Source organism: Mesoplodon mirus (assembly GCF_964341445.2).
Source record: "Mesoplodon mirus genome assembly, chromosome: 12".
Classification (NCBI taxonomy): domain Eukaryota; kingdom Metazoa; phylum Chordata; class Mammalia; order Artiodactyla; family Ziphiidae; genus Mesoplodon; species Mesoplodon mirus.
Window position 1 is genome coordinate 31,276,038 of NC_138988.1, and position 25,230 is coordinate 31,301,267.

The following is a 25,230-nucleotide window of genomic DNA, read 5'->3' on the forward strand; positions in this document are numbered from 1 at the left end:
CTTTGGGAAAACGAAAATCTTTAAAAATCTCAGTCTTTTTCATTCAGTGAACAGTTTTGACAGTTTACAAAACGAAAGCCACAGCAGCCCCTGATGTCACCCACAGTGGCCACGGCATCTCCAGTGTGGCTGTCTGTGGACTCTCACAGCCACATGTTTGCCATCTCCTGCTGGAGCTATCATAGTCCCCATCTCTGTGGAACTGTGCTAGCCATGCTCCAGGGACACTTAGACCCAGAGAGAGTTCTCTGAAGGCTGGCTGTGACCCACCGGGGACACTGTGCCCTGAGGAACTCAAAAGACCCAGAGGGAAGTCCAGGCGAGAGCGCCCCGAGATGCCTTCCTCAAACCCATATGCTCACTCGGCAGCATGGCTTGGGGTATCAGGGATGCCCAGCTACCTCTACTGCCTGCTGTTCCTGTTCACATCGCAATCCTGAAAATTAACTTGGCTAAGCCAGGTCTGCAGGGTGAACCTATGGGTGGTCGTTACAGGCAGCTGAGTAAATGAAGGCCTTTGGAGGAGTAGCTGTGGTTAAGGGACATAAGTGACTCACAGCAAAGCTGCTCATCCTATGACAACCACTGTGAAAGTGTCACTTGCAGTGAGGTGATTTTTTTTTTTTTTTTTTGCGGTACGCGGGCCTCTCACTGCTGTGGCCTCTCCCGCTGTGGAGCACAGGCTCTGGACGCACAGGCTCCGCGGCATGTGGCATCTTCCCGGACCGGGGCACGAACCCGTGTTCCCTGCATCGGCAGGCGGACTCTCAACCACTGAGCCACCAGGGAAGCCCTGCAGTGAGGTGCTTTGAAGGAAACAGGCTGTGCGTTTCAGTGGGGTGGGGGAAGCCGCTCACAGGAATTCCGGCGACTCTGCAATGGCATTACGGGTTCTATTACTATAATGACAGCCCCTCTGCCACAGTGCTACCCGGCATAATCCGAAAGGATTTCTAGGATTTTCATCCTCCTCAGCCAACTGGGTTTCTTCTTGGCCTGTGTGGCTGAGTTCACAAAATAAAGAGATTTGTGTTCATCCTCCAGCTACAGCTCTGAGTGAAGTAATGGGCATGGGCAGGCTTTAAGGTCACCTGCATCTGCGCTGTCAAATAATAAAGGACTGAATGTTCTCTGTGGGGCCTCACTGGGTTTTGGTGGTATTACTTGTTCATAAAAGTGAATTATTTTCTATGAGGCATTATTCATAATAGCAAAAAGTGGAAACAACACATACGTCCATTTGGATAAATAAAATGTGGTATAACCATACAATGGACCATTATTCAGCCATCACAATGAACAAAGTATAGATACACGCTGCAGCATGGGTAAGCCTTGAAAAGCGCAAGAAGCCAGACCCCAAAAAAACACAAATCGTACAATCTCATTTATATGAAATGTCCACAACAGGCAAATCCAAAGAGACAGAAGGTAGATTACTAGTTACCAGGGGATGAAGAGAGGAGAAAACTGGGAGTACCTGCTAACAAGTATGGGGGTTCTTTGGGGGGAGATGGAAATGTTCTCAATTAGACAGTGGTAATTCACAGTACGGTGTATATATTAAAGCCAATTAAATGTACACTTTAAAATGATGAAGTTTAAGTTATATGAATTTTAACTCAAAAAAGTCAATTATTTGCTATGAAGTTAATCTTCTCTTGAAAGATCAAGCGTCAAAATTATTCTAACATTCTGACTCTGAAAGCCTTCTCCGCGATGGCCCAAGGAATTGGGTGTTGGGGGACTCTGCTGCAGAGGCTGGTTTCCGCATGTGGTGGATAGAATAATCACACCTCTGCATGCAGCCATATACATGGTTATGGGTCACATCGCTGAACTGCATTCTCTGCTTCACTTCAAGAAAAATGAAATTTGCATGTGGAGGTCCATGGTGCCTCTGCAGGGTGGAGAGGGGCACACCACTCTGGCCTCTCCATGTCACGGGCCACATGGGAGCCTTGGCCCCAAAGCACTCCTACTGCCAGTGCTTCAAGGGCAATGGCATTTAAGCAGCCAGAGTCTTAGCTTCATCAATGTGGAGGTGGGTCCTGGGTGACCCTATGAAGGGGTCATCACCTCCCCACAAGAGTGAGTGAAACATGAAAGCTCCCTTCTGTTCAATTAGCTTCTTTTCAAGGATCAGAGGCTGGCTGGCAGGCGGAAAATTCCACAGTCTAATGAAACAAAAGGGAGCCAGAAGGGAGGGCAGATAAAGGGCACAAGCACAGCCTCCCTGCATTCTTCTCTCGGGGCACAGAAGGCAGTCCGAAGTTCCAGAAGTGTGATTAAATCTCAGTGTGCTTCCCTATGGCACAGAGAGGAACCAGGTCTATTTCAGTATTTCCTTCATCGTGGGATGAATCCATGGGAGTGTGAGAGGTGATTTTATTTGGTAAATGGACTGTGGCATGAAAAGTCCCTGACGCACATCATGAGAAAGCTTCTCTCTTTTCAACTGTTAACCTTCTGATTCCATCAAGGAGAAAGGCTCTATACCTTTCACACCTCTCAGACTTTTTAACACAGAGAAAGGAGAGAGTCTTTGGTAGGCAATGGTATCCAGGCTAGAATTTATGAACATAGTTTAATGGCATTGTGCTTATTTTTACTTTCTTATATTAATTTAATATTTTTGGTATGTATGGCAAGCTTTCCACTTAAGGTTGTGACATGTCACTCTTAAATTGATTGAAGGTTTTCTTAAAAAGTCACTCTAAAGAAAATACAAAAGAAAAGTAGAGGTGGTATGCAGATAGAGCAAGGAGCATAAAGGTGACTCAAGAATGACAGAAGTTTTGGAAACTTCTTTTCTGCCACTTTACTAATGAACACTTTTTTTTTCTTTTTTTTGGCATCCCTGGGTGGGCATGACCAATGATTGCTTTTAAAAACATCTAAAACCATTCTGTCCTATCAATGCCATCTCCACGATCCTACTCTTTTAAACTCATTTTTCAGTGCATTTCACTGTACCTGTCAAGACATCACTGGATCAGAATCCAACGACCAAGAAAAACCAAAGGAATTCCCATGAATCAGTGATGTTGGGAGACAGAGTGGTCTCCTGAGCAAAGACACCATCAGAAACCTGGAAGAATTTACCTGGGGAGAAGCTACCACTACTTCAGAAACACTCCCAACATTCAAGAAAGGATGTCTTTCAACTTTTCTGTAAGTTTGAAATATTTCATGATAAATATTGAACAGCCACAACCAAAAAGGACAAGCAGAGAAGATGGCATGGTCATGATACTCCTGAAAACTTGAACTATAAAATGAACTTACCAGTAATAGATTCTTATCAGTGCCGAAGGCCACAGGAGAAATGAGGCTACAAACGCCAGGATCGGGATGGCCAGTGTCCCGCCCGCGATCACAAACATGTTAACCACGTCAAGATCCATCCTGCTCTTTAGGGCTGGCTGACACCTGCAGGGGCTGAAGAGAGAGACAGTATTGAAACTCCATCTCAGGGACTTCCCTGATGGCGCAGTGGTTAAGAATCTGCCTGCCAATGCAGGGGACACAGGTTCAATTGCTGGTCTGGGAAGATCCCACATGCATTGGAGCAACTAAGCCCGTGAGCCACAACTACTGAAGCCCGCGCGCCTAGAGCCCGTGCTCCACAAGAGAAGCCACCGCAAAGAGAAGCCACCGCAATGAGAAGCCCGCGCACCGCAACGAAGAGTAGCCCCCGCTCGCCACAGCTAAATAAAGCCTGAGTGCAGCAACAAAGACCCAATGTGGCCAAAAATAAATAAAAAAATTTTTTAATTAAAAAGAAAAAGAGAAAGAAAGTTCGTCTCAGGAGACAAGGTGAAGAAGCAAAGCAGAACAGAGAAGTGAATGACACAGAATGAGAGCAAGGATCAGGAGGCAAGTGCTTTAAAAAATCTAAATAGGCAGGACAACTAAATGTAATGAGGAATCCTTAAGATGATCCTGGAGGTTTTTTTAAGCTATAAAGGAAACTGTGGGGACAACTAGGGAAATGTGAGTAAGGACTGGTTATTAGATAACATTATTGTATCAGTGAGTGTGGTGATGAAATTGTGGTTATGTTTATATGTAAGAGAACGTCCTTGTTCCTAGAGTCTGCTGATTAAGGGATAAAGAATAGTGACATCTGCTACTCACTTTTAAAAGTTGAGGAGAGAAAAAATGTATATGTGCGTGTGTGTGTGTGAGCGTGTGTGCATCTGTGCATTGTGTGCATGCGTGTGTGCATCTTGGTTTGCCCGCGTGTGTGTGCATGCGTGCGTTGTGTGTGTAGGGGAGGGAGAAATAAATAAGTGTGGTGAAATGCACTGGTAACCTCTAACTTTCCTACTAGGTTTGCAATTTTTAAAAATGAAAAGTCAGGGAGGACAGAAGACCTGGAAGGGAGGAAGGGAAGAGAGGAAGGAAAAAATACACACGTACACATGGATGCTTATCTATATACAGACTATCACTGGAAGGTGTACAAGAAACCAGCAACAGTGGTTGCATCTGAGGTGGGGAATCAGATGGGTGTCAGGGATAGAGGGAGACTTGCTTTTCATGGTCTACCCTTTAAAATCTTTGGTTATGTATCATGTACAGGCATAGACTTCAAATATAAGAAATATACAGTAAAAAGTTAGGAGGGAACACATTAGAACAGCAGAGTTTTCAGTATACTTTCTGATGTCCTTCCATAGACTTGGTGGACACATCTGAAGGCTAGGATGAGAGCTCCAAGAGGGGAGGAACTATATCCCCAGCATTCAGACTAGGGCCTGACCCATTTCTAGGCACTCTGGAAATCACCACTGAATTAGAGGTCCCCACCCAGTCCTGTCTCATGAACTCACTCACAACATGTTTTTTTTTTTTTTCATGGAATAAAAAATATTTCAAGTCCTGTCATCCTCCCCAGTAGAGAAAACAACTCCTGCAAGGATCTGTAAGTCAGGTATGGCCCTTTGTCATCTGAGGACTTGGCCACTTGTGCTAAGTGTGCATCTCACTAACATAAAAAAGAGCCTTCTTCATGAAAAAGCAAACATCTAGCAAATCATGGTCTTCCTTATATTTCCTGTGAAATGGAAGGCTTTGTCCCATACACCTCCATCAACTGATGTGTGTTTCAATTTTATAGTGATTTCATGATGGCACAGTATGACCACTGAGCATGGGGGTCAGCCAACTTTTTCTGTAAAGGGCAGATGATAAATATTTCAGCATCGCGGGTTATAAGGTCTCTGTCCCAACTCTTCAAGCTGCCCTTGTAGTGGGACAGCAGCCATACAACATGTAATGAATGGGTGTGACTGTGTGCCAATAAAATTTTATTGTAAAAAACAGACTTCAGGTTGTAATTTGCTAACCCTTGATAGAGCACACCAACTCCATCAAACAGGCAAGGTGAGTGTTTTATTCCCTATATTTATAGGCTGAGGCAACTAAGGCACAGAGAGGTTAAGTAACTTGCCCAAGGTCACTCAGCTGGTAGTCATGATTATAAAACAAGTTTCTGACTTGGACCCACTGTCTTTGCTCCTAACTCCACTTGGTCTCATTTTTTTCAGATGGCCTTTTCTCAATCTTTGTAACCTCTCTGCTGTTAAATACCCACATTTGTCACCCCTGATTTCTCCATGAAGATGTGACATCTCCATTTAGATGTTTGGTCTCTTGTGAGAGGTTTGGTGAAACAAGCCCCTCGGTCTAGAGGGGGAAACAGATACATCTGTAGGTGGGTTAGATAGTTCCTTTCAGTTTCACACACACTCTATCCGGGGACAGTACTGAGTCTACGGTAATGAAAGCTGCCGCCTTCTCAGGGGCAGAAGCACTGTCTGCGTTTCTGATTCAACTGTCCTCTCAGTTTCTCAGTCACTGTAAACACTTTTTCCAGCACACTTATATCACTGGCTTCTTTCTCCTCCTAGAACCAGAGCTCCTAGAGGGTAGGAATAATCATACATGTTCTTTCTCAGTGCCTAGAATAAGCACAGGACACAAATAAGGTGCAAATGAATTAATGAAAATCAAAGTTACAAAATGGGTTCAATCCTATTTGTTTTAGGGACAACCATTCCCAATGATGCTATAAGAGACCTGACTTTTCTCTCTTTCAATAATTACAAAATTCCCCAGAGGAGTCACCTATTTAATGCTGGGTACAATTTACGATGCTACAAAGGCCCCACTGTCAAGGGGTGAGCAAATTAATCACAGAGTGAAGGGAATTTTACGAATCTATTTGAATAGTGTGGGTCACAAGAGTTGGTGAAGATGGGAACTGTTGGATTCAAGAGGACTTTTCCACATCACATAAAGGCCTTAAAAACTGCTGAGGGTCACCATGAATTCTGATTCCTGAGCTGCAGGAAGTTAACTGCATGCTGTTCTTCTAGACTAGGAATTAGAACATTTCATGCCCAAAGCCATATATGTCACAGACTCTGACACTGGAGATGGGAGCCCCAACACGAAGTCATGATCATCAAAAAGAAACCTCATGGCTTCATCAACGCCTGCTAGGGATGTCACAGTCAGTTTGGGGGAAGGCTTTATCTGGCTCCATCCTCCATTTAATGGCAGAATAAAGTCCTTAATAAGGAGCTTTTGCAGAGCATCATCAATTTAGCAAGGCTTGGACTTGTTACAAAGATGTTACAAAGAATCCTGCACACTTTCCCTGATGACATCAAATACAGACAGGCCCCGAGTGAAGACACTAATGTTTTCTGAGTTTTCTATAAAGAGCTGACCATTATTCCTACCTCTGCAACATCCTTCGTTTTACAAAGGACTTGTCCCAGACTTTGAAAAGGCAGCTGCCCTACCCTGCTGGGGGTTGTTTATAGGATGTTCTATGTACCCAAGGCGGAAGCTGGACGCAGAAAAACTGAAGCCTTGTGAACCGAGAATCACCAGTGACTGAACATCAACTAAGGGGCAGAGCGTGGAGTTTCCCAAACAGCTGATGTTTGCAAGACGACTTTAGGGGGCAGAACACCCAGGGCTACAGAGCGTCAGGTCACACTCACATGCACACCGAGAAAGGCATCTCTTTGCAGTTCTTTTCCCGCCCTGCTTAGGTCAAAGAGAAACTCTCAGTGTGGTTATTAAATAGCTCTCTAACCCTTGAGCCTCCCGCAGGCAACAGTATCTAGCTACTTAATAACGTTGTGCTGATTTTTATGGATATTTTCAGTTTATGGTAGTGATGTACATTAATCTAAGTTAAAAGAAGGAAATGAGTTAAAGAAAAATGTTAATAGGTGATACACGGATCTGGTGAACATCATGGTGGTGACAGATGAATGGCTGCCACTGGGGCAGATGTGTGTGATGGACGGGCATGTGGCTGGGGGTGGGGCGCTCCGCTGGCTCTTCCACGCACCGGCTGAGACCTTGGTTTCCTCATCTGTTAATGAGAACATTCGTCCAAAACATCTCATCTGCCTTTTCCTACTCTGGTGACTTAAAACATTTCTGAAATTATGCCAGACAATTGAAGAGTAGGATCTGGCTCGTTCCCCACGAGAATCTCGTTCCCTGTTATATTTTTCCCCAAACCTAAAACAGTATCTGGGAAATATCTGGTGTGTGGTAATGTTGGATAATGTTTTGGTGTTTGATAATGGCTGAATAGACTGAAAAAGAAAAATGAACTTGTTTTACGTATCTGTTGTGTCACGTGAGACACCCCAGTGTTAATGACAGTGATTTCAGCGGCTTTGCGGCACAGTCTGACACGAGGGGACATCAGGAAGGAGAGCTGGCCCTTATGGTACCAGGGAGGGTAACACACTCTCACCCCGAGACAGGAGGCTGCCACGTGGCCTTCCCCTGTTAACATCCAAGCTGTGCATTCAGGGCCTTTATCTCTGAACGCAGGGACAAAAATTAATCAGTAGATCCAGATAAACATTGGACTCATGCTCCCAAGTTTAGTTGGGGGTTAGAGGTCAGGCATAACATGTCACAATTGTCTTTTAATGTTCTCACTGACTTTTAAAACCCGTCATCTTGAGTTCTGATACTTTAATCTTAAGGTATAAAGCAAAATTCCAAGAATAAATAGAATGTAAAACACTTTTATAGAATCTTGCCTTCCCCTGGACATCTACTCATATGCCATCAATTTTGACAAACTAAAGTCCTGGTCTCTTCAAAATAATGATTATTTTAATAACTATAGCAACAACAATAATGACCACGGCCACTACCACCATAGCCAAAGATAGAAGAGCGACAGCCTCCATGTACTGGATGACTGCTGTATGCCAGGCCCCGTGTAGATGGTTCACATACATCCTCTCATTTTATCCTGCACAACACTGGGAGTAAGAAGCATTTCTCCCATTTTAAAGATGGAGAAACTGAAGCTTACAGAAGTTAACAAATGCCCCCAAGGTCACCTGACTGGTACATGGCATGAGCTGCATTTCAGTCCAATCCTGTAGGTGTGCCTGGTTCATGCTACCTTTGCCTTCTCTCAGCACTTGCTAAGCAGATATTTATTGTGCGTCAGTTACACAAAAGGCACAGAGTTCAGTGTTCCCAGTTCAGTGTTCCCATAGACATTCTTTGCACTTCTCCAGAACTATTTTATAGGATGTAACATGCTAACTTTACAGGTTAACAACTTGTTACCTTATTGTTGCTGGTGTCTTTGAAAAACTAACCAGTGCTGGGACTTTCCTGGCGGTCCAGAGGTAAAGAATCTGTCTTACAATGCAGGCAACTAAGCCCTGCGTGCCTCAACTAGAGAGCCTGCTAGAGCCCACGTGCTCTGGAACCCCCGCGCCACAGCTAAAGAAGAGAAAACCCGCACGCCACAACTACAGAGAAACCCGCACACCACAACGAAGAGCCCATGTGCCGCTACTAAGAACCAACACACCCCAAAAAACCCAAAAAACAACAAACAACAACAAAAAAAAACTAACCGGTGTTGCTCATAATTTTTTTTTTAACTCTGCAATATGAAAATTCTTTCCACAGTGTTGTCCACCTGGAAAAAGCACTAAGTTCTTGAAATCTGAGTATAAAGTCCCAGCTGTTAAACATTGTTGCATCTACCCAACACTGATTTCTGAAACTAGGTTCTTTTTTGAAAATAATTTTTTAAAATTAATTTATTTATTTTATTTATTTAGTTTTGGCTGCATTGGGTCTTCCTTGCTGCGTGCGTGCTTTCTCTAGTTGTGGCGAGCGGGGGCTACTCTTCATTGCAATGCATGGGCTTCTCTTGTTGCGGAGCATGGGCTCTAGGCACGTGGGCATCCGTAGTTGTGGCTCGCAGGCTCTAGAGCGCAGGCTCAGTAGTTGTGGCACACAGTCTTAGTTGCTCCGCGGCATGTGCGATCTTCCTGGACCAGGGCTCAAACTCATGTCCCCTGCACTGGCAGGCAGATTCTTAACCACTGTGCCACCAGGGAAGCCCTGAAACTAGGTTCTTGTAAAGATAAACCGAGTCCTCAAAACTATCACTAGGGCTTCCCTGGTGGCACAGTGGTTGAGAGTCCGCCTGCCGTTGCAGGGGACACGGGTTCATGCCCCGGTCTGGGAGGATCCCACATGCTGCAGAGCGGCTGGGCCCGTGAGCCATGGCCCCTGAGCCTGCACATCCGGAGCCTGTGCTCCACAACGGGAGAGGCCACAACAGTGAGAGGCCTGCGAACCACAAAAAAAAACCCAAAAAACAAAAAAAAACATCACTAATGACCAACAGCTAAAAAAGATACTAAGATTCTCTTGTATGGAAGCCCCAGGATTGATGAGATAGAGTAATTTGAGAAATGAGCAGCTCTAATGCCTTGTCACAGTAATCTTCGCCATCACGAAGGAAAATCGCACAGAAAGTTCCAAGGAAGTAGTTAAGCCTGCCCAGTCATCACTGAAAGTGTGGCACGACCCTAGGATTGCTGCCATAAGGTGCTCACCTCTGCCCTCCTGGCCTTGTCTCCCACTCACTCTGGCTGAGCCCATTCCTCCTCTGTACTTTGCAGCTCAGACACCCCTGTTGTTCAAACAAGCCATGGCTCTGAGCATGCATAGCCTGGTTCCTAAGATTCTCTGCTCCCGCTCTCCCCTGGATATTCCCATGATGCTCTCCTTACTTTCCCCCTTGAACAGTCCCATGATGTGATCTTCATTGTCTTCCTTGAAGAGCTCACCATATCTACACCCTCTGCCACTCCCTCCTACAGGAAACGCAAAAATCAACATACCTGGCCAGGACCTTCTTCCAGAGTTTTCCAAAAGCCTGCTTGACTACCTCCATGACCCAAAAGTCCTGTCCTACAAGGTCTCAGGTACATCTCTCCCCTTGCTCCTGACTTGTCGATTTCTGCCAACAGTATCCCCATCAGTCTGGCCTCCCAGACTCCGATGCATCTTTCACTCTTCCTCCTTGCTCAACACTCCTGTCAGGCAACAGCAGGGAGGTGCCAGCGCTGGAGCCAACTTGTCTGAGTCTAGACAAACTGCACTGTTTATAGGTGGCTATTTAAATTTAAATTAATTAGATAAAATTCAAAGTTCAGTCCTTCAGTCACATCCATCACATTGTAAATGCTTCAGAGCCACATATAAATAGGAGCTGCTGCATTGGACAGCACAGTTTTAGGGGGTCTACACCCCCGAAAGCCTCTTGCAACCAATTCCTTTGGCTTAACATTTACTAGGAATGTCGTGGGGGAAGAAACATTCCCACCAGGTGTGAGACTTCGTAGGAGTCAGACCACAGCTCCCTCAGCCACCACACTGCGTCCAGGTCCTCATCCCTCCTTGCTCCCACTTCTGTGAAGACTGCTCTTTCACACCCCGTTCAGTCCTTCCACCACCAGCTGCCAGAGGAATCTTCTCAGTTCACGCCAAGGACGCGGGGCTCTGGTCTAGTGTGAACTCTGAGCACTCCGTATGATCCCGACTCAACTTCCTGGCCCCCACCTCTGCCTGCACCCCAAATATCCACCTCCTGCCCCCACGAAAGCCCCGCACAGCCTCACACTTCATCTTTCTCACACTGTCCCCTTCGTGTGAAGCACTCCCTGTCCCGCCTGCCTGATGAACTCCTCTCTGCCTTTGGGGCTGATTCAGGGTCACACTCCCCAGGAAAGCATCCTGGTCCCCAGAGGCCCAGGTCTTCTTGACTCCCTTCAAACTCAGAGCCCTACTCCAGGCACAGTCTTTGAGAAGGGAGGGCTTTTGGATACATATCTTGAGCTTTAAAAATCTTCAGGTGCCCAATCCCCTCCCCACCAGACCTACTGAACCAGAGACCACTTCTGCCCCCAGACAGGCTGGCCTGCAGAAGGGTGCCAGGGAGCTTACAGAGTAGCCCCAGTCTCATTAAAGGGCTGCCTTCCCCACCCCCACCCCGTAATATATGGTGTTAAAAATCCATACTCACTCTTTGAAGAGCACAGCCTTCTTTCCCAACTGCTACTGGCTCTGGCAGAAGCTGAAAATGAGACTCTGGAAACACAGGAAAGAAAATGACAAAGCATTAAATCATATTAGAGAATACGAATGAAGTGCTAATAACCAACCGGTGAGTCAGAACATCTCCTCCTTGGCACAGGAGAAGTGCAACTATCCTGTGGCTTTAAAGTTCCCTCCGGTTCAGGTCACCTCCCCTCATTAAACAACCTGCACAAAGGGTAGGCAGGGCAAGTGAGATAAAGAGCTTGGCCAGGAGGGTGTGAAGGTCAAAGAAGGAATCTGCAATGAGGATAAAGCATGGGACTGAGCTGGTGATTCCAGGCCTGCGGGAGCGAGAAAGGCAATAAGAGAAACAGGCATGCTTGGGTGAGAGGGGGTTCTGAAGGCTTCAGACTTAACTAAGACCTCAAATGAAGATTAAAACTCCCCTTCTCCATCTGGGGTTAGGGTTACCTAAAGTTATACTCAGAAAGGAATGAGAGGAAGGTGGCAACCAATGGGAAAATGAATACAATATTTCTATTAGAGTGGCTACAGAGAGGGGACCACAAAGCTCAAAAACAGGGCTGGACAGAGCAGAGATGCTGGCAAAGGCACTGCAGCAGAAAAATGAGGAGACAGGTAGATGGGTGACTGAAGATCACAAAACCCCTGAATTATTTCAGAGGGGTCAAGGAATTAAACATAAAAAAATAACACTGAGATAGCCGCATCCACCAGAGAGCAGAAAGCAGAAGCAAGAAGAACTACAATCCTGCAGCCTGTGGAACAAAAACCACATTCACAGAAAGACAGACAAGATGAAAAGGCAGAGGGCTATGTATCAGATGAAGGAACAAGATAAAACCCCAGAAAAACAACTAAATGAAGTGGAGATAGGTAACCTTCCAGAAAAAGAATTCAGAATAACGATAGTGAAGATGATCCAGGACCTCGGAAAAAGAATGGAGGTAAAGATCGAGAAGATGCAAGAAATGTTTAACAAAGACCTAGAAGAATTAAAAAACAAACAAACAGAGATGAACAATACAATAACAGAAATGAAAAATACACTAGAAGGAATCAATAGCAGCATAACTGAGGCAGAAGAACGGATGAGTGACCTGGAAGACAGAATGGTGGAATTCACTGCTGCAGAACAGAATAAAGAATGAAAAGAAATAAAGACAGCCTAAGAGACTTCTGAGACAACATTAAACGCAACAACATTCGCATTATAGGGGTCCCAGAAGGAGAAGAGAGAGAGAAAGGACCAGAGAAAATATGTGAAGAGATCATAGTCGAAAACTTCCCTAACATCAGAAAGGAAACAGCCACCCAAGTCTAGGAAGCACAGCGAGTCCCATACAGGATAAACCTAAGGAGAAACATGCCGAGACACACGGTAATCAAACTGGCAAATATTAAAGACAAAGGAAAATTATTGAAAGCAGCAAGGGAAAAACAACAAATAACATACCAGGGAACTCCCATAAGGTTAAAAGCTGATTTCTCAGAAGAAACTCTACAAGCCAGAAGGGAGTGACACGATATACTTAAAGTGATGAAAGGAAAGAACACACAACCAAGATTACTCTACCAGGCAAGGATCTCATTCAGATTCGACAGAGAAATCAAAAGTTTCACAGACAAGCAAAAGCTAAGAGAATTCAGCACCACCAAACCAGCTCTACAACAAATGCTAAAGGAACATCTCTAATTGGAAAACACAAAAGAAGAAAAGGACCTACAAAAACAAACCCAAAACAGTTAAGAAAATGGTAATAGAAACATACATATCGATAATTACCTTAAATGTAAATGGATTAAATGTTCCAACCCAAAGACATAAGCTTGCTGAATAGATACAAAAACAAGACCCATATATATATGCTGCCTAAAAGAGAACCACTTCAGACCTAGGGACACATACAGACTGAAAGTGAGAGAATGGAAAAAGGTATTCCATGCAAATGGAAATCAAAAGAAAGCTGGAGTAGCAATACTCATATCAGATAAAATGGACTTTGAAATAAAGAATGTTACAAGAGAAAAGGAAGGACACTACATAATGATCAAGGGATCAATCCAAGAAGAACATATAACAATTATAAATACATATGCACCCAACATAGGAGCACCTCAATACATAAGGCAACTGCTAACAGCTATAAAAGAGGAAATCGACAGTAACACAATAATAGTGGGGGACTTTAACACCTCACTTACACCAATGGACAGATCATCCAAAATGAAAATAAATAAGGAAACAGAAGCTTTAAATGACACAATAGACCAGATAGATTTAATTGATATTTATAGGACAGTCCATCGAAAAACAGCAGATTACACTTTCTTCTGAAGTGCACACAGAACATTCTCCAGGATAGATCACATCTTGGGTCACAAATCAAGCCTCAGTAAATTTAAGAAAATTGAAATCATATCAAGCATCTTTTCTGACCACAGTGCTATGAGATTAGAAATGAATTACAGGGAAAAAAACGTAAAAACACAAACACATGGAGGCTAAACAATACACTACTAAATAACCAAGAGATCACTGAAGAAATCAAAGAGGAAATCAAAAAATACCTAGAGACAAATGACAATGAAAACATGATGATCCAAAACCTATGGGATGCAGCAAAAGCAGTTCTAAGAGGGAAGTTTATAGCTATACAAGTCTACCTCAAGAAACAACTCAAATAAACAATCTAACCTTACATCAGACTCTCTGACTTCAGACTATACTACAAAGCTACAGTAATCAAGACAATATGGTACTGGCACAAAAACAGAAACATAGATCAATGGAACAAGACAGAAAGCCCAGAGATAAACCCATGCACCTATGGTCAACTAATATATGACAAAGGAGGCAAAGATATACAATGGAGAAAAGACAGTCTCTTCAGTAAGTGGTGCTGGGAAAACTGGACAGCTACATGTAAAAGAATGAAATTAGAACACTCCCTAACACCATACACAAAAATAAACTCAAAATGGATTCGAGACCAAAATGTAAGGCCAGACGCTATCAAACTCTTAGAGGAAAACATAGGAAGAACACTCTTTGACATAAATCACAGCAAAATCTTTTTTGATCCACCTCCTAGAGTAATGGAAATAAAAACAAAAATAAACAAATGGGACCTAATGAAACTTCAAAGCTTTTGCACAGCAAAGGAAACCATAAACAAGACGAAAAGACAACCCTCAGAATGGGAGAAAATATTTGCAAACGAATCAATGGACAAAGGATTAATCTCCAAAATATATAAACAGCTCATGCAGCTCAATATTCAAAAAACAAACAGACCAATCAAAAATGGGCAGAAGACCTAAATAGACATTTCTCCAAAAAAGACATACAGATGGCCAAGAAGCACATGAAAAGCTGCTCAACATCACTAATGATTAGACAAATGCAAATCAAAACTACAATGAGGTATCACCTCACACCAGTTAGAATGGGCATCATCAGAAAATCTACAAACAACAAATGCTGGAGAGGGTGTGGAGAAAAGGGATCCCTCTTGTACTGTTGGTGGCAATGTAAATTGATACAGCCACTATGGAGAACAGTATGGAGATTCCTTAAAAAACTAAAAATAGGGCTTCCCTGGTGGCGCAGTTGTTGAGAGGCCGCCTGCCGATGCAGGGGACACGGGTTCGTGCCCCGGTTCGGGAAGACCCCACATGCCGCAGAGCGACTGTGCCCGTGAGCCATGGCCGCTGAGCCTGCACGTCCGGAGCCTGTGCTCCGCAACGGGAGAGGCCACAACAGTGAGAGGCCCGCGTACTGCAAAAAAAAAAAAAAAAAAAACTAAAAATACAATTACCATATGATCCAGCAATCCCACTACTGGGCAAATAGCCAGGTCATGGAAGCAACCTAAATGTGCATCGACAGACGAATGGATAAAGATGTGGTACATATATACAATGGAATATTACTCAGCCATAAAAAGGAACAAAATTGGGTCATTTGTTGAGATGTGGATGGATCTAGACTGTCATACAGAGTGAAGTACAAATATCATATATTAACGCATGTATGTGGAACCTAGAAAAATGGTACAGATGAACCAGTTTGCAGGGAAGAAGTTGAGTCACAGATGTAGAGAACAAACGTATAGACACCAAGGGGGGAAAGCGGTGGGGGGGTGGGGGTGGGATGAATTGGGCGATTGGGATTGACACGTATACACTGATGTGTATAAAATTGATGACTAATAAGAACCTGCTGTATAAAAAAATAAATAAAATTAAATTAAAAAATTAAAAAAAAAACACCATGAACATTCTAGAAGAAAACATTAGAACTCTGTTTGAAAACATCTCTTCACAGGGAAAGCCTTTCTAAGTTAAGATTTTAAACCTAGGTGCCATAACATAAAGATTAGTAAGCTGACTACATAAAAATGTTTTTAAATGTCCACATGGAAAGGGATATCATGGGACTTCCCCGGTAGCACAGTGGTTAAGACTCCACACTCCCAATGCTGGGGGCCCAGGTTCAATCCCTGGTCAGGGAACTAGATCCCACATGCATGCCGAAACTAAGAGTTCGCATGCCACAACTGAGGAGCCTGTGAGCTGCAACTAAGGAGCCTACTGGCCACCACTAAGGAGTACATGTGCCGCAACTAAAGGAACCAGCGAGCCGCAACTAAGGAGCCTGCCTGCCACAGCTAAGACCTGGCACAACCAAATTAATAAATTAAATAAATAATAAATAAAATAAATATTTAAAAAAAGGATATCATGAACAAGGTTAAAATGTGTCAATACATATCAGAGACGACAGACTAATAAAGGGTTCCTACATATCAATAAAAACAACAACAAAATCCAGTAGAAAAACGGGCGAATGATCTCAGTAGTTCATGTAACAGAAAGGAAATACAAATGACTCTTCAACATATAAAAAGATGCTCAATCTCATTTACAAGAGAAATGCAAATTAAACCTACAAGGCGATGGTGATCTTTGTTTATTGTATTGGCAAAGAACAAAAAGTGTAATAACAGACTGTGCTGCTGGGGCCGTGGGAAAATAGATGCCCTCACGCAAGGTACAGATTTATACTCCCATCAACAAACCCTACAGATGGCATTTTGGCAAAATCTGCAGCAATGTACAGTACACATACCTTTGATCTAATAATCTAATTTCTAGGAACTGATTTGTGTTCAGACCTGACCATGTTTGAGAACATGTTTGTGAAGGGTTATTTGTTATAGTATTGCTTATCATGGCAAAAAAAATTGGAACTCACATGCCCACTCGTAGGGGATATGTTAAGTAAATGATGGTACAACTTTATAAAGAAGTATAATGTATAGCCATTAAATACAAATAAAATTAACTATAAGCCATTAAAATAATGAGGCATATTTGTCTCCATGGGTAATGACCTCCAAGGTACACTGTTAACTAAAAATGCAAGGAACAGAGAATGGGTAGAATAACATCTCTTGCACTGAGAGAGAGAGAGAGAGAGAAAAATATGCATGTTATGCTTATATGTGTGTAAAATGTTTCAGGATGGATACAGATGGTAATCATGACTGGGGCTAGGAAGGAAACTGAGAGGCCAGGGGCAGAGATGAGGGAGACTTTTCACTGATATCCTTTTGTACCTTTTGAATTGCTACCATGTGCATGTTCAAGGTTTTCCCTATTTAATTAAAAAATACAATATAGGGACTTCCCTGGTGGTCCAGTGCTAAAGAATCCGTCCTGCAATGCAGGGGACGCGGGTTCGATCCCGGGTCGGGTAACTAAGATCCCACGTGACGCAGGGCAACTAAGCCCGTGCGCCGCAACTACTGAGTCCGCGTGCCACAAACTACAGAGCCCACGCGCCACAACTAGAGAAGAGAAAACCTGCACGACGCAACTAGAGAGAAGCCCACGCACCACAGTGAAGAGCCTGCGAGCCGCAAAGAAGAGAGCCCGCGTGCCACAACTAAGACCCGATGCAGCCAAAAATTAAAATAAGTAAATAAAATAAAATATTTTTTAAAATACAATATAAACTCCTCAAGTACAATGGTCTATCCTACATTGTCCAATACAGTAGCCACTAGCCACATGGTGACTGTTTAAATTTAAAATGATCAAAACTAAATAAAACATAAAATTCAGCTCCTCAGCTGCGCTAACCACATTTCACATGCTCAATAGCCACAGAAAGTGTATCTCCTTCATGGTTCTGGGAAAGGTACTGATAAGAAGATTCACTCCGTCCTGCTTTGTACCAAATCACTAGCAGCTGATTCCCCATGGGGGTTTTTGCTCAAGAGCCAGCCAAGCCCACAGCCCCATGCCAGGCTTCTGCCACCTGGGGCAGCACTGTGGGCAAGGAAGCTCAGCCTAGCAGGCTGGCCCTGTACACAGAGAATCAGAGAACCAGAAAATCCTGCTATCCAATCCTGAGAAGGGACACAGCCCGAGGAGAGAGAGGCAGGCAGATCAATCAGGGGCTCAGCTGGAAGGCAGGTGGCTTATGTACCCAGTGGCATATCTCCTAAAAAAAATCGTATTGGCCAAGAAGCAAGGCAATGAAGCATGCACAACGTATCCTGAACTAGCCCAGCACCTTCAAAGCAGCAGCCTCTGGGATCAAGATGTAGGCTGTGGTGATTAGTCTGAAATAACCACCTGCTTGAAATCATGCTTAAAGCAAGAAAACCCTACAGAAATACAAGCCAGTCTTCCACTGGATAAAAGAGGAGCCAAAAGCCACTTGACCCTTTACCTCCAAGGACCACAAAGTCTTCAGGCTCTCAGGGAGCCCAGAACAAGCTTTAATTCGAACACTGCTCTATGAATTAATGCGAACACATGCACTGTCATTGGCTGAGATCAGCTCTCAAAGGTAAAGTGCTAGAAAGAACATCACATAAGTGACTATTTTCCACATGACTGAAAGGAATTAAAATAGCCCTCTATATGGGTATGCAATAGCAGAAGGCCTGAAATAGAACCTCAGGGCCCCAAAACACTCTCCCATGGCTCGAATCTGTGCTCCGAACTCAAAAGAAAAGCAAGGAGATTAAAGAGGGCTTTGTCATTTCTAAAGGAGGGAAGCTGGTCTACAGTATTTTCTAACTGCAGGGACAAAGCCAGTATGAGACAAAAAGGAGCCCTGTTATAAACAGCTGGCAGGTTCTACCAGGACAAGATCTCTGGCTCCCAGAATGTGGTTCAGCATTCACAGCCCTTCATGAGCTGGTCCCTACCTTCTCTAGCCAGAATCTCTTCCCCAGAGATCTCTGTAACACAGGGAAATCAGCATCAGAAAAAGAGGATGCCACGCTCAAAATTTCATAGTTAAAACAGTTTTGTTTAGAACTTTATCCAAATAAGTAAACAAAAATCAAAATCTATCTTAAGATCAATAGCAAATATGGAACAAAATTTAAGTCATAACTGCCATCCTGTGCTAATTCTTAGAACAAAGAATAAATCGCACATAAATTGCCTTAGAGTATGGTAAGTCCTTCCAGTTAACATTTGGTTGTCACAGCGCTTTTATACAGGGGACTTTTTTTGCAAAAATGCTTTACTGCTTTGCCCCAGGCCTCTCAATCCTTTGATTTTCAAGTCCCGCCCTCTCATCATCAACTAACAGGTGTCACGTTGCCAGACCCCATCTATTACTGCCTCCACAGTCGAGCGGCTTCTGCGGTGAGTTCATGAAATCCCATGTCTCTCTCTCCAAGGTTTGTCTTGTATTTGTAAAATGTCCTTACGACCTGGTAGAGACGATGACCAAGAGGTGGATGCTCCTGGAGCATGGCTGGACACCAGTGTTGAAAAGAGAGGGAGGCACGATGGGGTGGGACCCAAGTTTGTAAGTGGCAAGTCCATTAATGAATATTTTCCTGTTATAACGTCTGCTTCTCCGCTAAAACCTGGAAACTATGGGGAATCTGTTACTAGATAGGCTGATAATCTGACCCTCTGGTGACTGTGCCTGAACTGGCTTTGTATTGTTCTCCACTGCCCCATTTTCTGTCGACCTGGACGATACCCTCTATCTATCCCCATCTCCTAACAAATCTTTCTGGCAGAACTAAGAGTTATCTCCTCAGTCCCCCAGCCATTAGCAACCTCGGCTTCATTCTCCATGCCTACAAGTATTTATGACCTGTATCTTTTACCATAATACTCACGAAAACACGGGCTGTACCCTCCACTAGGCTGCAAGCTCCTTGAAGACAAGTCTTACTACGTCTCTGCATCTGCCATGGCACTTTAGCATACACGTGCCTTGCCCTTGTGTGAAGGGCAAGGGAAGAGCTAAATGGGACCCCACGTTGGACCTGCTTGACTTTAACCTCTGCTTTTCGTTGCTTTTGTTATTATACTCATACATAATGGCCTGCCTCAGGGAACCCTGCCCACCTGTGAACGGCTGCAAGAAAAAAAGAAACTAACACATCCCCTCACGGAGGCTGGTCATTCGAGGAGATGTTCTGCAAGACGATGGCCCTTTTACTTTACTTCCTCTCCGCCTCTCCCTCTCTATTCTGCCTTATTACTTTACTTCCTCACCACCTCCCCCTCTCTGATTCTATAAAAGAAACTGGCATCCAAACCCAGATAAGATGGTTTATCAGAGACACTAGTCTGCCATCTTCTCGGTCAGCCAGCTTTCGGAATAAAGTCGTCTTCCTTGCCTCAACACCTCGTCTCCGATTCACCGGCCTCTTGTGCGGCGAGCAGAGCGAGCTTGGACTCGGTAACACTTGGTGGACACTTGGTATAAATACCAAGTGAAAGCATGAAAGCCATGAATCAGCAGGGCGGCCCCAGCAGCGTCACTGCAGGCCATTCCTTCACTTTGCTCATTACGGCCACCAATAAAATGAACATTCCTCATCAGAGCAGTGTAGCTTTAGAGGCTCCAGTTCAGATGGGAAGGCGAGACCCAGAGAGGTTAAGCCAGGTGCCCAATGGCACACAGCTCTTCTCTCCTCTGCCCCTACTCCACTGGTGGCTCACAGTGGCCCTCAGCATGACATGGAAGGCCCCCGCCCCAGCCTTCTCTGAATGATCTGCAATCCCGACGCCTTACGCTCCTTCACACCCGCACAGCTTTGGCACAAACGCTCCCCTCTCCCTAGCACGCGCCTGCCTGGTGAGCTCCCGCTCAACCTTCAAGTCTTGGCTATGAAAACATTACCCCATCTGTAAATGCTCCTCTGAGGGTTCAGCTGCGCAGTTCCATAACCTGGGTTCAATTCTCTGCTCTGTCACTGATCCGTGTGTGACCTTGGCAAGTCACTGAACCTCTCAGAGCCTCAGTGTGGGGACAAAATGAGATGATGCATGGGGACTGCTCAAAGCAGTGACTGGCGGATGCGACTGCTTACAGCACAGCTGGGAAGAGTGCCCTGCCTTCCTAGGCGGCGCTAGAAAGCCCTGCCACTGAAACCGAGCAGGACCCTATGGGGGCCTCCTAGGCACAAAAGCCCTTTTGTGTCCTCCATTTCTTGTTTGTAGGCTTCACTCAGCCTCCCTGACCTTCCCTGAGTTCCAAAGGGAAGATTCAAACAGTTGCTAATCAGGGAAGAGAGGGAATGCAGAAACAGAGAAGCCCTCAGAATAGTGCAGCCTTGGGGCAGGGTCCTGATTCCTCCTCAGGGAATGAATATACATCACAGTATCTTTGACCTCTTCTAAGTCCCCCACCCAGGTGGAGGATGGTAACTTCAGGATGAGCGCAAGATTCCTGGAGCACCACCCTGTTACCTCACCACCAACCAATCAGAAGAAACTCACAACCTGCAGCCCGCACCCCAAATTTGACTTTAAAATGGTCTCCCCCAAAAGCACCAGGGAGTTTGGGGGTTTTGAGCATGAGTCACCTGTTCTCCTTGCTTGGCCCTGCAATAAACTTTCTCTGCTCCAAAATCTGACGTTTTGGTTCGTTTGGCCTTTCTGTGTGTCGGGCACACGAACTTGTGTTCAGAAACACCACACCTCCATCACCCTGCACTGCCACTGTGCCCAGATCTGTTCAGATGCCTGCTATCTTTATATTCCCACAGTGTAACCCATAGCTCAATTCCCAAACTTCATCACAGACAAGGCTTGAATTCTATTCCATATAATCGTTTTTTTTTTTTGGGGGGGGGCTGTACCACGCAGCACGTGGAACTTCCCAGACCAGGGATAGAACCCGTGCCCCTTGCAGTGGAAGTGCAGAGTCTTAACCACTGGACCGCCAGGGAAGTCCAAGCTTGAATCCTATTCTGGGTATATCGTAGATCAAACACCCAATACCAACATCCAAAAGCCACAGCTTAAACCACCTAGGAGAAAGGCTGCTGTCACTTCGGGTAATTACTTCACAAGAAGAGGATCTCAGCCTGCAGCAGTGTAAGTAAGAACCTGCCCACACCTCCAGCAGGAGGTAGAGCTTCCCTGAATCAGCAGCTTCCCTGGTACAGCCCCAAAGGCATCCAACCACAGACAGCAACACCCTACACAGCTTCTGGGATTGAAAAACCGGAAATATGATCAAGAGGGTTTCTGAGGGTTCTGTTTAGCAGGATATCTTGATCTCTGTATATCTTTTTTTTTTTTTTTCTTAAATTTTTGGCTGCTTTGGGTCTTCGTTGCTGCACCCCGGCCTTCTCTAGCTGTGGCGAGCGGGGGCTGCTCTTTGTTGCGGTGTGTGGGTTTCTCATTGCGGTGGCTTCTCTTGTTGCGGAGCATGGGCTCTAGGCACGTGGGCTTCAGCAGTTGTGGCACGCAGGCTCAGTAGTTGTGGTGCACGGGCTTAGATGCTCCTGCATGTGGGATCTTCCCAGACCAGGGCTCTAACCCGTGTCCCCTGCATCGGCAGGTGGATTCTTAACCACTGTGCCACCAGGGAAGCCCCCTTGACCTCTTCTGAAGAGGCAACTACATCCAAGGTTAGGGAGGACTTTGGTTTGCAAAAATTATGTCTTTGGGGCCTGTTTAATTCTTTGTTGTGAGGGGCTTTCCTATGCATTTCCTATGCATTGTGAGAAGCAAAAATGTCTCCAGATGCTGCCAAATGCTCCCTAGGGGGAAAGCTGCCCTCAGGGGAGACCACTTCTACAGGAAGTGAGCTCACTCAATTCCAACCTTTATTACTGTAGTTAATCAGTGAGGAACATTTGTAGCCACTCACCAAATCTACCTTGACACATTTTCTTACGGTGCTCAGGAATTTTTTTTTTTAAGGGCACAGTCTAGAAGGCAGTTGTTCTCTTGAAGGCAGTGGTTCTCAACCCGGTCTGCACAACAGAACCCCCCAGGGAGCTTTAAAAAAAATACAGACTCCTGGGATTCCAGGGACCACCCTCAGAGATTCAGATTCAGCTGGCCTGGGGCAGAGTCCAGGCATGGGTACTTTTTAACCTTCTCTAGAAGGTTCTAACATGCAGCCAGGAGATGCACTGTCCAGACACATTTCATCTGATTCCACCCTCTCTCCCATCCTTTGAATCTGGCAGTGTTAAAAGCAAGTGAGCTGGGCTTCCCTGGTGGCGCAGTGGTTGAGAGTCCGCCTGCCGATGCAGGGGACACGGGTTCGTGCCCCGGTCCGGGAGGATCCCACGTGCCGCAGAGCGGCTGGGCCCGTGAGCCACGGCCGCTGAGCCTGCGCGTCCAGAGCCTGTGCCCCGCAGCGGGAGAGGCCACAGCAGTGAGAGGCCCGCGTACCGCAAAAAAAAAAAAAAAAAAAAAGCCAGTGAGCCATTCAGCCAAAATGAGGCTAAGGGGATTTATTAACATCCTCGTTCTTGACAGTAAAACATCCTCTGCACACTCCATTTTTTGGCCTGCAGATGACATGCCAGAAAGAAGGGAACTTAACCCCATAATCAAGTGGCTTTCCCATGGCCTTATAAACAGTGCTATCCCATAGGACTTTCTGTGAAGACAGAAATGTTCTCTATTTGCTCTGCTTAATATGGTAGCTGCTGGCCACATGGCACATGAGCACTTGAAATGTGGCTAGTGTGACTGAAGAACCGAATTTTTAATTTTATTTAATTTGAATTAATTTTAATTTAAATAGCCACATGTGGCTAAAGGTCATTGTAACAGGATAGTACAATAAGTGTTTATGTCCCTACAGGGTCACAGAAATAAAGAAAAGTCCTAAAGTCTGCTAAATTCCATAGAACTGTGAAACTTACAAAACGTTATGTCTTAAAACATCTAAACTCAACAGTCCTTAAATTATCAAATGGGATCCTAATGTATTCCAACAAAGAAACAATTTAGGAGAAATTTTTAAATAAAAAATTTTTTTCAACTTGCATAACTAGCTTCCCAGCATATTCCAAACACAGCTTTGAGGGGGGCATTCCTGGCCCTCTTCTTTTGAACACTCATCATTGTAATAATTGATCTAGTCATCAGAATAACCAGGAGCTGGAAAAGAACACGACACAGGGAAGTTGATTTCCACTCTTAGCAGTTCATTAGAGTACTAGGATAAAACACTCTTGCTTTCCTTCCCTCCAAACCCAGATAACTTTTGCATGGAACCTCTTGCCCCCAAGATAGGCCTGAACCAACACACAATGAAAACCAAGGTCATCTCTAAGAGCAAGATTTTTTTCTCCTATCATTAAGTTTCATAATCACTTACAGTTGAACAAACCGCATTCACACATTCATTCCAGGTATGCAGATTCTCACAGAACTAGCTGCTCATAAATTTTTAAAAAGCTAACAAATAATGTGGGAACAGATGTATATGTATGACTGATTCACTTTGTTATAAAGCAGAAACTAATTAAAAAAAAAAAAAAAAGCTAACAAACAGAAAGGCAATTCTATCTCACTGTAAAGGCAAGGGATGGTTTGGAGTTGAAGAAACTCTCACCGGCCTTCCTGAGTACAAAAAATATTTATCTCAAAAAAAAAATTGTAAATCAACTATACTCCTATAAAAATTAAAAGAGGGCTTCCCTGGTGGCACAGTGGTTAAGAATCCGCCTGCCAATGCAGGGGACATGGGTTCGAGCCCTGGTCTGGGAAGATCCCCCATGCCACAGAGCAACGAAGCCCATGCGCCACAACTACTAAGCCTGCGCTCTAGAGCCAGCGAGCCACAACTACTGAGCCTGCGTGCCACAACTACTGAAGCCTGCGCGCCTAGAGCTTGTGCTCTGCAACAAGAGAAGCCACTGCAATGAGAAGCCCACGCACCGCAACAAAGAGTAGTCCCCGCTCACCCCAACTAAAGAAAGCTCGAGTGCATCAACAAAGACCCAGTGCAGCCAAAAATAAATAAATAAAAAATAAAGTACAGAATCTTTAAAAAATAATAATAAATTAAAAGAAAAAAAAATGCTTACCTCTCCTTGGCCCGAACTCCCTTGACCCACCTCTAAGCAGAGTCAGTATGAGCCATCTAATAATGAGTTAATAATTCTCCAGTAATTCAAAGTGGTGCTTACTCTTCATAATAGCTGGTACTTATCGAGTGCTTACCACATGCTAGGCCCTGTGCTTTATTTTATCTAAATCTCACCACTGCCCTCTGAAGCAGGTACTATTACCAGAAGCTGAGGCTCAGAGTTTAGGTAACTGGCCCATGGCCACACAGCTACCAAGTGGTAGGAATGGGATTTGGACCCAAGACTCTCTGATTTTCTGGTGGGAATCCTTTGGGTTGTAAACAAAAACAAACATGTAATTATAACATTCGGTACCACACTGAGCCATTCTCTCTTTGATCAGCTGCAGCTCAGTGAAGGGAGTTTGGGGTAGCAGGGTTCAGAAATCCCGAGCTTATCCTTACTTCAGAAACCA

General features: G+C 44.6%; 1 protein-coding gene across 4 annotated transcripts in view; it reads right to left on the bottom strand.

Annotated features, from left to right (window-relative positions):
- Positions 1–25,230, bottom strand: part of ABHD6 (abhydrolase domain containing 6, acylglycerol lipase) — a 52,559-nt gene that overhangs the window by 23,750 nt on the left and 3,579 nt on the right. For 3 of the 4 annotated variants that reach the window (XM_082637422.1, XM_082637419.1, XM_082637420.1), the window contains exons 2-3: positions 11,399–11,463; positions 3,289–3,441 (exon numbers count right to left, since the gene is read on the bottom strand). In XM_082637422.1, the coding sequence (XP_082493548.1) occupies positions 3,289–3,407 (119 nt within the window). In that variant the 5' untranslated portion in view covers positions 3,408–3,441; positions 11,399–11,463. Of the gene's footprint in view, positions 1–3,288; positions 3,442–11,398; positions 11,464–18,662; positions 18,696–25,230 lie in introns of all 4 variants that reach the window. The other variant, XM_082637421.1, reaches the window with a different exon arrangement.